The sequence below is a fragment of the Lynx canadensis genome, chromosome D3, assembly GCF_007474595.2.
Source record: "Lynx canadensis isolate LIC74 chromosome D3, mLynCan4.pri.v2, whole genome shotgun sequence".
Lineage (NCBI taxonomy): Eukaryota > Metazoa > Chordata > Mammalia > Carnivora > Felidae > Lynx > Lynx canadensis.
In genome coordinates this window covers 50662208-50678019 of record NC_044314.2, presented here as the reverse complement: position 1 = coordinate 50678019, position 15812 = coordinate 50662208, and the positions used below count along the sequence as shown (strand labels likewise).

The window sequence follows — 15812 nt, the reverse complement described above, 5'->3', positions numbered from 1 at the left end:
ACTTAACTGTAGTTAGTATTATACCAGTCATACCTCAATTTTAATCAAAAACCAAAAAGGCAAGACTTCTTTTTGATTCTCTCAAAGGAGCATCTCTAATCAAGCAAATGCTAATGGGTAAAAATTATCATGGTTAATAAGAAATGGAGTATCTTTCTAGTTTTTCAACATCATGGTTCATATTAGAGTAATAATGATCAAACTGTGGAGAGTATAAACCTGAATATGCATTTTTATGCTAAAAATATCTAGAGAAGATCAATAGATAACAGGTATAAACAGACATAACAAATTAAGAAAATAATCCTACACACACACAAACCTTACCGCTTGCATGTCATTCAGTTCCTTCTGATGTTTCACCACCATCTGGTTGAATTTCTCTCTTTCTTGGTTGAGTTCCAGTTGAAGCTTTCTATTTTCCTTTTCTTTCTTTCTCAAATCCTGTGTATTAGCTTTCTTTCTATCAATTTTAAAATCTTTCCGATTCATTATTTCTGCCAACTTGTTAACAGCCTATTCAAATATTAAAATATTATTAAATAAGGATCTATGTTGGAACCATCTGATTTAAATCTTCACTAAAAATGTATTTTCTTCCTCAAAATCAGGAAGGACTATTTTGTGTGGGAAAATCAGAAGAACCTAATAAAGGTTGGAACATAACTGGTAGCACAAGTAACTATTACTGTTTTATCTCATTGTTCAAATGTAAGAACCAGATTAAGTCTTGTAAAAATTCATTTACTGTTCAATAATCATTCAGCATTATACTGTATGTAGGCACTTTGATAGGTACTAGATATAAAGACAAAAAATAGAGTTATGCCTCAAAGGTATCATAGTCTGATGGAGGAGCCAGACAAGCACGCATTATAGTACAGAGTGGTGAGTTAAAAGAAAAGAGGCTAACAATGGTGCTATGGGAGCAGTACCTAACTGAGACCTGGGGAAGTCAGGGGTGGCTTCCTGGTGTACCTGCACATGTGTCCACATATGTTTCTTAAAAAGACAAATAAGAGTTGGATAAGCAAAGAAGAAATAGTATTAAAGAGAAGAGCCAAGGAGATGGCATTATAATCAGATGAAACCACACACAGGCAAAAAGGCCCAAGATAATTTTTTTCCTTGGGACAAGTAGGTAAGTAAGGAGACGGTATCTACCAGGCCATACTGAGGCCCTTTTGAATGTACAAGAGAACAGTTGAGGTTAATCCCTTTTGCCAGAAGGAAAGAACATATTCAAATTGAGAAGTGTTAAAAGCATGTGAAATTAAGCTACATAAACTAAAACATAAGTCATGGTATTTTCTGCAATTATGTTTAAAAGAAACCGAAGATTTTTCCATTAAAACAGAAAAAAAGCCCAACTACCATCATTTCCATGTACATTTAGTCCTATCTAGGATGAGGAGCCCATATACATATTTTAATGGAGTAAATGCTTATTTCATTGAACTCATAATGCATATTGTTATTTTTCTAACAGTAAATCTAACATATTAAAAGAAAAATAAAAGACAGAACTATATTATGAAGAAAGTGAAAGCTCTTGTAGTATCACCCATCAAAGAGTACCTCTGCTAAAGTCTCTTTTTTCAATCTGCTGGGTGTGTATCCTTCTAAACTTTTCCTTGTGTATATAAGCTGATTACATGGATATTTATTTATTTATTTTTTTTTTTTGCTTTTTTTTTTTTTTTATGAAATTTATTGACAAATTGGTTTCCATACAACACCCAGTGCTCATCCCAAAAGGTGCCCTCCTCAATACCCATCACCCACCCTCCCCTCCCTCCCACCCCCCATCAACCCTCAGTTTGTTCTCAGTTTTTAACAGTCTCTTATGCTTTGGCTCTCTACATGGATATTTAAATTAGAAAATGGGATCATGCTATACATTCTGTGCTGCAACTCGTTTTTTAAATTTAATACTATATCATATATCATGGGAAATACAGTTTCCCCATGTCATTACATATATGTCTATTTCATTTATTTTTAATGGCTCCTTTGCTCTGTATTGTATGGATATATTATGATTTATCAATACTATGCTGATGGGTGGTTGGGTTATTTTTATTTTTCACCGTTAAAAATAATGTTGTGGGGGTACCTGGGTGGCTCATTAAGAGTCCGACTTCAGCTCAGGTCATGTTCTCGTGGTCCGTGAGTTCGAGCCCATATCGGGCTCTGTGCTGACCACTCAGAGCCTGGAGCCTGCTTCAGAATCTGTATCTCCCTTTCTCTCTGGACGTCCCCCACTTGCGCTTTCTCTCTCTCTCTCTCTCAAAAATAAACATTACAAAAAAAAATGTTGTTGCTGTAGGGGCGCCTGGGTGGCTCAGTCGGTCCGTCATGGCTCAGAGCCTGGAGCCTGCTTTGGATTCTGTGTCTCCGTCTCTCTGCCCTCCCCCCCACTCACGATCTGTCTCTCTCTGTCTCTCAAAAATGAATAAACGTTAAAAAATTTTTTAAAAGTTGTTGCTGTAATTACATTTGTATGTGTTTCTTTTGAGCATTTATGGAGTTATGTATACAGGATAAATTCCTAAGTGTGCAGTTACTGGGTCGAAGAATATGCACATTAAAATATGTTATTCTGTTAATTGTTCTCATAGTTTACTCCCTCAAAAACTACACAAATAAATTTCCCTATGTTCTTGCTAAAGAGGAGTATTATATCTCTCTCACTCAAATGTGCCCATTTGTCAAAAAGATACCTCATTATTGGTTTAATTTTTATTTCTTGGTTTATGGTAATGGGTTAGCTTTTTAAAATTCTTTTTTTCTCAAATGTCTCTTACTTTTTTTTCATAGAAGATTGTCTTTTTATTTGTAGACCCTCTTTTATTCGTATTTCTCTACATTTGTTGTAAATATTCTTTTTAGTTTGTTTTCTTTCAACTTATGTTGTTTTGGGCTCCACAGACCTGAATTTTTATGTAATAAATGTCAATCCTTTTCTTCATGGTCTATGTTTTGATGTAAAAGTAAGTACAATCCTTCTACTGAAGGATTTTCAACAGGTATTAAATACATTTTTGAAGGATTAATCTAGTTGCAACATGAAAAACTGCTGAGAAGGAGAGTAGATAAGTGGTAAAAAAGCTAATATAATCATTTAATAAAAAGTAAAAATATTTATTTTACCATAAAAATCAACTGGGGTACACAGTACCTTATGAAGAATTTAAACTACTGTATAAGTTAGTAAAATGACAAGATACCAAGTTTTAGTAAAAATGTGAACTGCATCATTAAATATAAAATGATGCAGTTCACATAAATATAAAATGATACAGTCACCCCTATAGTTTCTTACTTACTCCTAGTTCTTCTCTTTTGGCTTTAGTCAAGTATTTTCTCTTCATTAAGTTTTCCTACTGTCAATTAATTATAGGTCTTCTGTACAATCTAAAACATGTTCTTACTAGTCAAATGACTAGACAAGCTACTTTCTGAACTCAATTAAAATCCAATTTCCTGAAAAAGACTTCTATATTTAATGAAGAAAGAGTATTACATTATTTGTTCCAGTGAAAAGACTGAACATTACAACCTAAGTTTAAGAAAAGTTCACAAAGAGCAAATGTTACCTTCTGAATATATGATACTCAAATACAAACATATATGGAAAAGGCTGAGAGAGAATGTATACCTGTGTTTTAAGGGTTCTTTCTGTACTGATATTCTTTTCATAGGTAGCCTTAAGATTATTGATCTCTTCCTCTTTCTTCAGTTTATATTCTGTTAGCAAATTATATAAAGTGTTATTATATGACATTAAATTTCTGCATTCAAAATTAATGCTCTTAATTATGCAAATTAGTTTATACATCATAACTTTTAATAACTTCATTAAGATAATTCTTTTTGTTTTATTGAGGTATAATTGACAAATAAATTTGTAAGATATTTAAGTTATACAATATGATAATTTGATAGATGTAAACATTGTGAAAGGATTCTCCCATCAAGTTCATTAACATATCCATCACCTCACATATTTACCATTTTCTGAGATGAGAACATTTAAGTTCTACTAAGATAATTCTTAAGGCTACAGAAGCTATTTAACATATGAAAACAAATATTTCAAAAACCTAATACACAATATAAATAGCTAAGATTTACCTCTGAACTTGATTAAACATAATTAAAACAAAACAAAACAAAAAACCTTACATACCTTCCTCTGTCCTCCTCATTTTATCAGTTAGCTCTTCATTTTCTTTTCTTAATAATTCAAGATCTTTGGTTAGCATGCTGTTTGTTTCTTCAAGCTTAACAAAACACACAAAGGTTTAAGTTACATTCACTTTGCTAGTCTCTTATTTAAAACAGTAACTTCAAAAAAAAAATACTTCACATTCTCCATAGATGAGGACAGGTCAAACGCTGCTTTATTATGAAAATGCCTGGTTTCCGGTTTAACATATGTGGATATAATTAAATTCAAAATATTTTAAAACAATTGTTAGCTTCTAAAAATTACTTCAGCTGGTGTATATGTGTGTGTGTTTTTGTGAAAGGAAGAAAAAAATGTAATGGAAGGAGAACGACTACAAACTTGGGAAATTTAAATTTAGATTTCTAGCTCTGTGATTCTTAGCAAGTCACAATGCTTTTGGGCCTCAATTCCTTCATCTGAATAATGATGATGAAAACGACAATTAAAAACATTTTACTTTCAGTAATGTACTACTTATTCACCATTCTATGTATATTATTTCACTTAATGTTCATAAGAATCTTGTGGAATAGGTATTATTTCTTTTTCTTTTTTTTAAGTAAACCCCATGCCCAATGTGGGGCTTGAACTCACAACCCTGAGATCAAGAGTTGCATGCTCTACTGACTGAGCCAGCCAGGCACCCCAAATATTATTTCTATTTTATAGATGAAGAATCTGAGGCTTAGAGAAGTTAATGCACATTGCCAAGACCATGTAACTTCTTAAAGGCAAAGCTAAGATTTAAACCCAGGACTATCTACACCAGAGCACTTGATGGTAACTTCAAAAGAAGAAAAATCTAACTCCCCCTCCCATTCCCATCATCTATATAGAGAACAGTATAAATTTCAGGAATAGTTAATTATAGTATTGGTTTTCTATAATTAATTTGTAAATATCCATAAAGAATTTCTCATCCCCAAATAGTTTCTCTGAACTTTACAGAATTCTGGCCATAAAACCAGCTGCAATGTATTAAGATAATACAACAAATGAATTTAAGCTAAGCATTTCCTTACATAAAATATATTAAGATCTATAGCCAGAAAGAGAAAAAGTATATTACACTGAAAAAGAATTTCAGTCATTAACAATGGTTTTGGATTATATGAACTATTTTATACAGGAGTACAGACTGACCACCATGTATAAGTAGAGTCAAAGTAAATACACATGCATACATATTCACCTTACCCTAACACTTTAGGATGTGGCCTATTTTTATTTAATTTTAGTCATAAACCTTACGTGAAAACCACACTTACCCGACTAACAGTGTGATCTTTATCTGTAATCTCCTGTCTATTTCTTGAGGCAGCTTTCTTGCTTTCTTGGGTCAATTCAAAATACTGTTCTTCCAGAAGCCCTCGAGCCAACTGCTCAGACTCGGCTTTTGTTTCTGCTAGATCCAACTGAGTAGTAAGAGTTTCTCTGCAACAGATTTATAAGAGAAATGGATATAAAGAAATTCAGTTATTCTTTCAACTTAATGATATGCTTAAAAAGACAACTATATTTAAATAATAATAATTCATTGCTTAAATAAAATCCATTACTTGAATCCACTTGAAAAGTTCTATATAAATAATAAATTTAACCTCTCAGACTCTGAAAAACTATAAATGTAAAGAACTCTTTAATTTTGTATCTGCTATTGTGCTTAACTAAGAAAAGTTAATAAAGCAATGGCAAGTAGTCTACTTTTGAAAAGGAAACTGTTGTGGATTAGAATGGAAGGTAGCATGGCACAGGAGAAAAATAATAGTCTTGTAAACCAGGAGGCCAGACCTAGACCCTTATCCCTATTCTATCACTAACTAATTGGGCCAGGACCCTGGGCAAATTCTTACATTTCCTAGAGCTCAATTTAATCAAATCTGTAAAATGAGAGTTAAGCTAAATGATTTTTGAGGTCCCTTCCAGTTCGGAAATTTAATGAGATTATGAAGACTTATAAACAGATATTTAAACCACTATAAACTGTTCCAAGAATGCTCCTTGGGAATAACACTTTAAAGCTTTTTTGGAATTGACATTCAGACCAGGACCAAATCATTCCAGTTTGCTTGCTCTTCCTGAAGAAGCTATCTTGGTCATAAATGTACCCCTCTATATACAGTAGGTGCTCAAAAAATGTTTGCTAAGTGAATAAATGACTTCCACCTATTTTTTACTAAGGGAATAATACAAATGAAATTTTCTGTCTCAAGCCTCTCTCAAGAGGGAGATATATACTAACTACAGAAAAAAAAAAAAGAACATTCATTTGTCCAAAAAACATTTACCTAAATGGTTACTATGTGCTAAATATGGTTGTACTAAGTAAGACATACAGTAGTAACAAAGTCTCTGCCCTCAGGAAGCATACATTAGTGGGGTGAAAATGGTCAATTTAAAAAATGAGCAAGTAATATACAGTATCCATAGAGAACACAATAAAATGAAAAAGGTAGAAGCAGCTGTGAATGTGGTATTTTATATAGGGTGATCAAGGAGGCCTCTCTGCTAAGAAGACGTGTGAGAAGAAATATGAAGGAAGGGAATGAGCTACGCGTATCTCAAAAGTGGTAAGGTGGAAGAAACATCTAATGAGAAATGCCCTAAGTTTGGTCTGAAAGAAGTTAGTGTACGTGAAGTAGGAGATCGAGGAAAGTTGTGAGAAATGTATTAAAAGAAGTTGGAAGAGATAAAGATCTTATAAGGCTTTCTAAAACAGTATACGGAACTTTGGTTTTACTCTGAATATTCTGTTTTTAAAAGATCATTCTGGGGGCGCCTGGGTGGCTCAGTCGGTTAAGCGGCTGACTTCGGCTCAGGTCATGATCTCATGGCCCGTGAGTTCGAGACCCGTGTCAGGCTCTGTGCTGACATCTCAGAGCCTGGAGCCTGTTTCAGATTCTGTGTCTCCCTCTCTCTGACCCTCCCCCATTCATGCTCTGTCTCTCTCTGTGTCAAAAATAAATAAACGTTAAAAAAAAAAAATTAAAAAAAAATTAAAAAAAAAAGATCATTCTGGTTGCTGTATTAAGATCAGACTGTAGGGGGACAATGGCAGAAGAAGGGATATTAGTTAGGAGGCTACTGAAATTATCAAGATTGGAGATGGTCTGGATCAGGCTGGTAAATGGTACAAGTCATGAGAAATGATCAGATTCTGAATATGATTTCAAATTATAGCTAGGAAGACTTATTAATGGATTGCATGTAGAGTATAAGAAGAAAAAAGAGTCTAGAATAACTTCCAAGTTTTTTATTTAAACAACGGGAAATAATAGGATTACTAATACCAAAATGGGGAAAACAGGGAGCAGCAGGTTGGCAGAGTAAAGGAATCAAGAATTTTTTCTGGACATGTTACAAATGAAATGCTTATTAAACACTCAAGTGGAGATGTCAAATAGATGGCTGGACATACAAGTCTGGAATTCAGGGGAGAATGTGCTTACACACTGATGCTATTTAAAGCCATGAGACTGGATGAAAACAAGGAGGGAGTGATCCCTTGGGCCCTCCAAACTTTAAAGGTCTCAGAGAGGGGAAGGGACAAAGGAGCAAAGGAAGTTAAGAGTAGCCAGTTCAATAACAAAAATACCATGTGGTGGTCCGAGAAGCCAAATGAAGAAATTTCAGAGAGAGTAATGGACTATGTCAACTGCTACTGTTAAATAAGATAAAGACTGAGAACGGACAATTGTCTTTAACTATTAGGAAGTCATCAGTAACCTTGAGAAGGGTTATTTTGATAGAGCGATGAATGCAAAAGTTTGACTGGAATGAGCTGGAGAGAGAAAGGGAGAAGAGAACCTGAAGATAAATGGTATGTCACTTTTCTTTCTTTTTCTCTTTTTTAAAGTTTTATTTATTTATTTTGAGAGAGAGAGAGAGAGAGAGAGAAAGCATGAGCAGGGAAGGGGCAGAAAGAGGTAGAGAGAACCCCAAGCAGGCTCTGCACTATGATTTCTGTGAGATCATGACCTGAGGTGAAATCAAGAATCCAATGCTTACCTGACTGAGCTACCCAGGTGCCCAGGCATGTAACTTTTTAAAAAAATTTATCTAGGGGCGCCTGGGTGGCGCAGTCGGTTAAGCGTCCGACTTCAGCCAGGTCACGATCTCGCGGTCCGTGAGTTCGAGCCCCGCGTCAGGCTCTGGGCTGATGGCTCAGAGCCTGGAGCCTGTTTCCAATTCTGTGTCTCCCTCTCTCTCTGCCCCTCCCCAATTCATGCTCTGTCTCTCTCTGTCCCAAAAATAAATAAAAAAACATTGAAAGGAAAAAAAAAATTTAAAAAAATAAAAAAATTTATCTATTTATTTAACTTAAAAAATATTTATTTTTGAGAGAGAGAGAGAGAGAGGTAGAGAGAGAGGAGGACAGAGGATCTGAAGTAGGCTCCGTGCTGACAGGAGACAGCCCCATGCAGGGCTCAAATTCACAAACGGTGAGATCATGACCTCAGCCAAAGTCGGATGCTCAACCGACTGAGTCACCCAGGCGCCCCCGGTATGTCACTTTTCAAATAAGTTTGCCACAAAAGGAAGCAGAAAAATATGATGGCAGGTGGAAGTGAATATGTGCTCAAAAGATGATTATTTTTTACAGAGACGTTTACCTGTATGCAATAAAAATGACTACAGAAAGGAAAAAATTGATGTAGGAAAGGTGAAGATTACTGGAGTCATGTTCTTAAGTAGGCAGAAAGGGATGGGATCAAGGGGCTGCCTTAGTTAAAAGCACATTTTGTCCATTTACATCAATCAGAAGGAAGGCAGGGTTTATTGGTACAGATGCAGACAGATTAGTAGGTTGTGAGGGTAGAAGACAGTAGAAGTTCTCTGACTTCCAGGAAGCAAGACCATTTGTTGAGTGTGAGGATGAGGACAGGTTGTTGAAGATCTAGGAGGAAGGAGAAGATATGAAATACGTGTCTCAAAGCATAGGGACGTTAGTATGTTAGGAAAAGACGCGAAGTACTGCCAATGGTAAGTCTATGATCCTAGCGGTGGTTCTGCACTATTATACACAGGGCTTCAGACTGGTAACACTCTTATCTGAGCTTACTGCTTTGTATTAAATTCAAATAAAAGTAAGTTATAATTTAAAATTCCAGAAAACCTATTTATCCCAAATTATAGTCCTATCCCTGGCTATGCAACTGTGCAAGAGAAAGCAAGAAACAATGAGATGGTTCAGGGTAAAATTGTCCACAACTACAACCATCCAGACTTCCTTCACAGCTCTCCATAATGAAAGACCTGTCTTTACTGACTCCTAGGGCCAATCTATCACCTTTATTCTCCCGTTTCCTTAATGAAATCAATTAACAACTTCTTTTTCTTCTAGGATGTAAGATTATAAGCAGGGACTTTGTTCTTGTTCACTGCTGTATTCCAAATGCCCAGAAAAGTCTCTGGCCCATAAAAAAGTGCTTAGAAATTTTGTTTCAATCAATGGATAGAGGTGTAACTTTTCTCATTCTGATTTCCTTTCCATGTCTTTAAATATGCTCAAATTTCTACTATCTTTAAAAAGAGATGGCTCTCTTTCACCTTCTCCTTCAGTTAGGGCTCCATCTCTATCTCCTTGCCTTAACACCGTTTCTTAAATTAAAAAAAAAATTATTTATTTTAAGAGAGAAGGAGAGAGAGTGTGTGTGCGCATGTGAGCAGGGGATGGGGAGAGGCAGAGAGAGAGGAGAAAGAGAATCCAAAGCAGGCTCCACAGTCTCAGCTCAGAGCCTCACATGGGGCTCAAACCCACAAACTGTGAGATGATGACCTGAGCCAAAATCACGAGAAGGATGCTCAACTGACTGAGCCAACCAAGCACATCGAATTTTTAAATTTAACAAATATTTACTGACCATCTACAATGTTCTAGGTACAATTCCAGGTGCTACACATATAGCAGTGAATCAGAGTTAAGGACAAAACATTTGAAAATTCCTTTCTTCACTGCTAAATTCTAGCAGAAAGATAAAAACAGCAAGTAAAATAAAATAAGTAAGCAAATTCTATAATATACTGGGAAGGGATAAGTACTGCAGAGAAAAATAAAACAGGGAAGGAAGTACTGAAGGTAGCAAGGTAATGGGGTGGGGGATGTTTGCAATTTTAAGGATTATTTAGGGAAGGCCTCTCTGAGATGACAGTCAGACCTAGACCCAGAGAGGGTGAAGAGGCAGGCTGTGTGGATATTCAGAGAAAATGTTCCAGGTGGAGGGGAGAGCAAGTCAAGAAGCCCTGAGGCAGGAGAGTAACTGACTAGTTTGTTGAATTGTAAGGAGGTAATGTGGCTATTGTCCACATTCTGTCTCTACTTCTACCCTTACCATTAATGTCTCAATCTACTTTAGTATCCATTCTCATTACTATTTAGGAACTGTTCTCAATAAGATAACTAACAACCTTAAATATAATGGACAATGTATTTTTAACTTGACCTTTTTGAGTATTTGGCACTTTAAATCACTTTCTCTTCTTTGAAATATTCTATTTCCCTTAGCTTTTGTGATACCTTATCTGCTTGTCTTCTTGTATTACTGGTGATTTACTTTCTCTTCCTTTGCCCATTCCTTAAAAGTATAGGCACTAGAAGTCTGTTCTTAGCTTTTATGTCTTCTCATCATTCTACACTAGGGGTTACAACTTAGTACCTGAGAGGGTCAAATGAGTCCACATAAGTGTTCCTCCAACTCCCTCCAGACACACAACAATTAAATCTGGGCCAACATTTTACATAAAAATTCAGATTTCTGGGGGCGCCTGGGTGGCGCAGTCGGTTAAGCGTCCGACTTCAGCCAGGTCACGATCTCGCGGTCCGTGAGTTCGAGCCCCGCGTCAGGCTCTGGGCTGATGGCTCGGAGCCTGGAGCCTGTTTCCGATTCTGTGTCTCCCTCTCTCTCTGCCCCTCCCCCGTTCATGCTCTGTCTCTCTCTGTCCCAAAAATAAATAAACGTTGAAAAAAACATAAAAAAAAAAAAATTCAGATTTCTGGCTTCTCTTCAAAAACTAGATTTTGTGGCAGCAAGTGGTTAGAACTGATATGAACTCCTCAGTTTGTTATAATATTCACAACTCACAAAATGAGCTAGTACCCAACTAGCTTCAAATCAGTTACATGTATGGTACCATAGGTTCATGAGTTTATACAATCACCTTAACAAATCTCCTCTATCTCTGTCTCAGTATATCTCTGTTTCAGTATACAATGAATGTCAAATCAGCTTCAAGTCCTTACCTTTCTTCTGAGCTCTGATGCAATAAACCCAAGTGCTTGGAATCCATTCTTTGGATATCCCATAGGCACCTCAAACTCAATTGGTCTGAAATGGAAATAATCTTATCTCCCCTCATTTCATAAACTTGGCATTCTTTAACTCAGGGATTAGTGCTACCATCAACCCAAATGCCTTGGTCAGAAACTTGAGAACCCACCTGAAAATTTCCCCAACTTTTATCCCCATACTCCCATATCTACAGGTCCTATTGCTTCTACTTCTGTTTTTCCCATGTACTTGCCTCCCCTTTACTGTCAATTTCCACTATAATTTTACATCTAGGGATGCCTGGGTGGCTCAGTCAGTTAAGTGTCCGATTCCTGACTCTGGCTCAGGTTCGTGAGATTGAGCCCCATGTTGGGCTCCGTGCTTCTCTCTCTGCCCCTCCCCTGCCCACACACACACTCTCTCTCAAAATAAACAAACATTAATTAAGTTTTACATCTAGATTTTCCAATGGCTACATAATTCAACTTCCTGTATCCACCAGTTTTGCCTCACTCTAATCCATTCTCTAAAGAGTGAAACTTTTTAAATTACCACCTTGTCAATCCCTAGCAATTTGTCATAGACACCTAACTTAATTATAGCTGTCTCCTGACTAGATTCTGAAGTACTGGAGGGTAAGAACTGTAACTTACTAATAATTATATCACTCACATGAATCATAGTACTTAGCACAATACCAGTTACCAATATGTTTCTGTTAAATAGATCAAACAAGAACAAATATATCAACCCCATGAAACAATATATCTGAACACCCTTCATAGTGAATGCACACAACCTGGGATTGTACAGTACACTGTAGATACCATACAAATGATAGACAATAGATTATATAATAGGGGTCTACCACTGTCCCAGAGATTAACCAGGAAAAAAGTATCTTCGCTCCTACCTTAGATTCCACTAAAAATATTAAGTATGTAAGCACTGAGTGTCCATAGTTGCTAACAACACAAGGAGGCAACCGGACAGTACAAGGTACAAGGCAGTCTTCACCTTTCTACCAATCAGATTTGAATATGACTAATACTCCAGATTAGGAATGCCCAATAAAACTTTCTATGAGGATAGAAATGTTCTTGGGGCTCCTGGGTGACTCAGTTAAGCTTCAGACTTCGGCTCAGGTGATGATTTTATCATGCTTTGTGAGTCTGAGCCCTGCATCAGGCTCTGGGTATAGCTCAGAGCCTAGAGCCTACTTTGGATTCTGTGTCTCCCTCTCTCTCCGCCTCTCTCCCACTTGCACTCTGTCTCTCTCTCAAAAATAAACACTAAAAAAAAAAAAAAAAAAGAAAAATTCTATATACCTGTGCTAATATGGTAGATGCTAGCCACATGTTAACTGTTGAGCACCTGAAATGTGGCTAGTACACCTGAGAAACTAAAATTTAAACTTCATTTAAATACACTAAAGCTTGAATTTAAATGGCTATATAAGACTAGGGGCTACCATGTTGGACAGTGCAGCTTTAGATTTAACCGTGAAGCACAGAAGGAGGACAAAAATGTTCAACTAATATGGAAATGGAATCAATAAAATCACAACTGAGGAAAGTACACAGGAAAAATGATCCAGTTCCTTCAACAAGTAAGTGTCAGGATAGTGATTACCCTAGTGGTGGGGAGGGAAGAAGGCATAATGAGGAGGGGGAATACAGTGGGCTTCTAAAGTGGATAGCAAGGTTCTGTCTCTTTCATGGGTGGTATTATAGTATCATAATAATTTATAATTCATAAAACTGTACATGTTTTAATATTTAATGTATTTGTTCAATAATAAAATGGTTAGACTTTTACAATTTCTATATGGAAAGAGAATATAAAAATGTCAGAAAACTAGTTCTAATGTCTGTTCCCTCTAGCTATGAGAAGTTGTTAACACTTAAATAGCTTTAGGTCTTCTCCTTCTTAGGCCCTAAGCACACATGCACGCACGGAACTTAACCTAAGAATACTAAGAGGAAGACCCTAAATACCTTTACCTAGCATAAAATAATGATGTGCAAATGCAGCATGAACGATTTATATACAAATAGATGTTTAAAGATTGAGACCCTTGAAAACAATTTATTGTCACAGTTTAGTGAATCTCTACACAATTGCCATAGTATTAACATATTAAATTATTTTTTCAACATAAAAGGAAATTTTAGCCTAAATTTAGTTTTATTTGTTCTGAATTAGCCCAATAAGATTTGCTATACCACTTCTATCAGAATAAAAGCACATCCACTCTCTACCTTTAAACTTAAAGAATGCTAAGTTTCTCAAGGATCCACATAAGAGTGAAAACATATGGTATCTGTCTTTCCCTGTATGACTTATTTCACTTAGCATAGCACTCTCCAGTTCCATCCACGTTGCTACAAAAGGCCATATTTCATTCTTTCTCATTGCTATGTTTTCACTCTTATGTGGATCCTCAGAAACTTAACAGAAGACCATAGGGGAGGGGAAGGGAAAAAAAAAGTTAGAGAGGGAGAGAGCCAAACCATAAGAGACTCTTAAAAACTGAGAATAAACTGAGGATTGATGGGAAGTGTGAGGGAGTGAAGGGTGGGTGATGGGCACTGAGGAGAGCACCTGTTGGGAGGAGCACTGGGTGTTGTATGGAAACCAATTTGACAATAAATATCATATTAAAAAAAAAAACAATTTAAAGAATGCTATGATGTAGTAGTGACTCTTGTTCTAAAGAAAAATGGACATACTTTTCATTTTGTAGTTCCTGTATTTTCTTTAAATTTTCTCTGTTTTTTTCTTCAATTTCTTCCTTAAGTTCCTTTACCTGGGTTTTATAAAGTGTCTGCAAAACAAGTGATTAGAAGAAATAAGTGTTCATGAGGAGTTTGGTAGTTTCTTATAAAGTTAAACAACATATGATCCAACAATTCCACTCCCAAGTATTTACCCAAGTCAAATGCAAATATGTATCTATATAAAATCTTGTCAATGAATTTTCACAGCAGCTTTATTTCAAATTGTAAACAGATGAATGCAATAAAAAGGAATTACTACTGATACAAACAACATGATAAACCTAAAAAATATTTTGCTGAAAGAAACCAGGTGCTAAAAAGTACATATTGCATGATTCCATGTACATGCAACCCTAGAACAGGTGACAATAATCAATTGTGACAGAAAGCAACTAAGCGGTTACTTGCAGATAGAGGTAAGTGGAGCAGATTGACTACAAAAGGCCACTAGGAATTTATGGTGAAGGAAAAGTTTTATATGTTGATTGTTGTGGTGGTAACACAGCATACAGATTTGTCAAAACGCATCAACACATACATTTATAATGGTTACAATGAAGTATATAGAAATTATATCTCAAAAACATTAAAAGTTATATTGGTTTGGGAAAACATTATAAAGAAACTTAGCAAGCTTACTCATTTAAAAGATCAATTCTTTTTTTTTTTTTTTAATTTTTTTTAACGTTTATTTATTTTTGAGACAGAGAGAGACAGAGCATGAACGGGGAAGGGGCAGAGAGAAAGGGAGACACAGAATCGGAAGCAGGCTCCAGGCTCTGAGCCATCAGCCCAGAGCCCGACGCGGGGCTCGAACTCATGGACCGTTGAGATTGTGACCTGAGCCGAAGTCGGACGCCCAACCGACTGAGCCACCCAGGCACCCCTAAAAGATCAATTCTTGAAGTGAATAATGCTAGAGAAACCACTTCTCTTTTGGGTGGGTGGGATTGAGTGGATGGTTGAGAGATGTACATAAAATACCCACAAACAAGATTTATCAAACATTCTGTTAACATGCAAATAATATATATTTATTATAAAACAATGATTCTTAACAAAATTCATTCGGCTTCTGCCAACTCTATCAACAAATATTAATTTTTTTTTGAGAGAGAGAGAGTGCACAAGCAGGGGAGGGGCAGAGAGAAAGAAGGACAGAGGATCTGAAGCGGGCTCTGCTCAGAGAGCAGAGAGCCCAATGTGAGGCTCAAACCCATGAACTGTGAGATCATGACCTGAGCCAAAGGCAGATGTTTAACCAACTGAACCATCCAGGTGCCCTTCTAACAACAAATATTTAACAGGTGTAAGTGTTAGACCTATACTGTGTTAGGGTGCTGTGGTTACAGAGTAAACTTCTAGTTCTGCAGTCCTTTTTTAAACTATCCCTTTTAGTATAAAAGATAAGGAAAAAAATAGTAAGGACCAGAAAACAGCTGTCGAGAACTATCCTTCTAAGAAATAGCACTTCTCTAGGAGAAAAATACATACATTTCTTATCTATCATTTACCTACCTACCTACCAGA

General features: G+C 36.2%; 1 protein-coding gene across 3 annotated transcripts in view; it reads right to left on the bottom strand.

Annotated features, from left to right (window-relative positions):
• ROCK1 (Rho associated coiled-coil containing protein kinase 1) overlaps positions 1–15812 on the bottom strand; it is a 160365-nt gene that overhangs the window by 17121 nt on the left and 127432 nt on the right. For all 3 annotated transcript variants that reach the window (XM_030336457.2, XM_030336456.2, XM_030336458.1), the window contains exons 22-26: positions 14235–14329; positions 5503–5668; positions 4193–4286; positions 3662–3750; positions 328–516 (exon numbers count right to left, since the gene is read on the bottom strand). In XM_030336457.2, coding sequence (XP_030192317.1) covers positions 328–516; positions 3662–3750; positions 4193–4286; positions 5503–5668; positions 14235–14329 — 633 coding nt within the window. The remainder of the gene's footprint in view (positions 1–327; positions 517–3661; positions 3751–4192; positions 4287–5502; positions 5669–14234; positions 14330–15812) is intronic.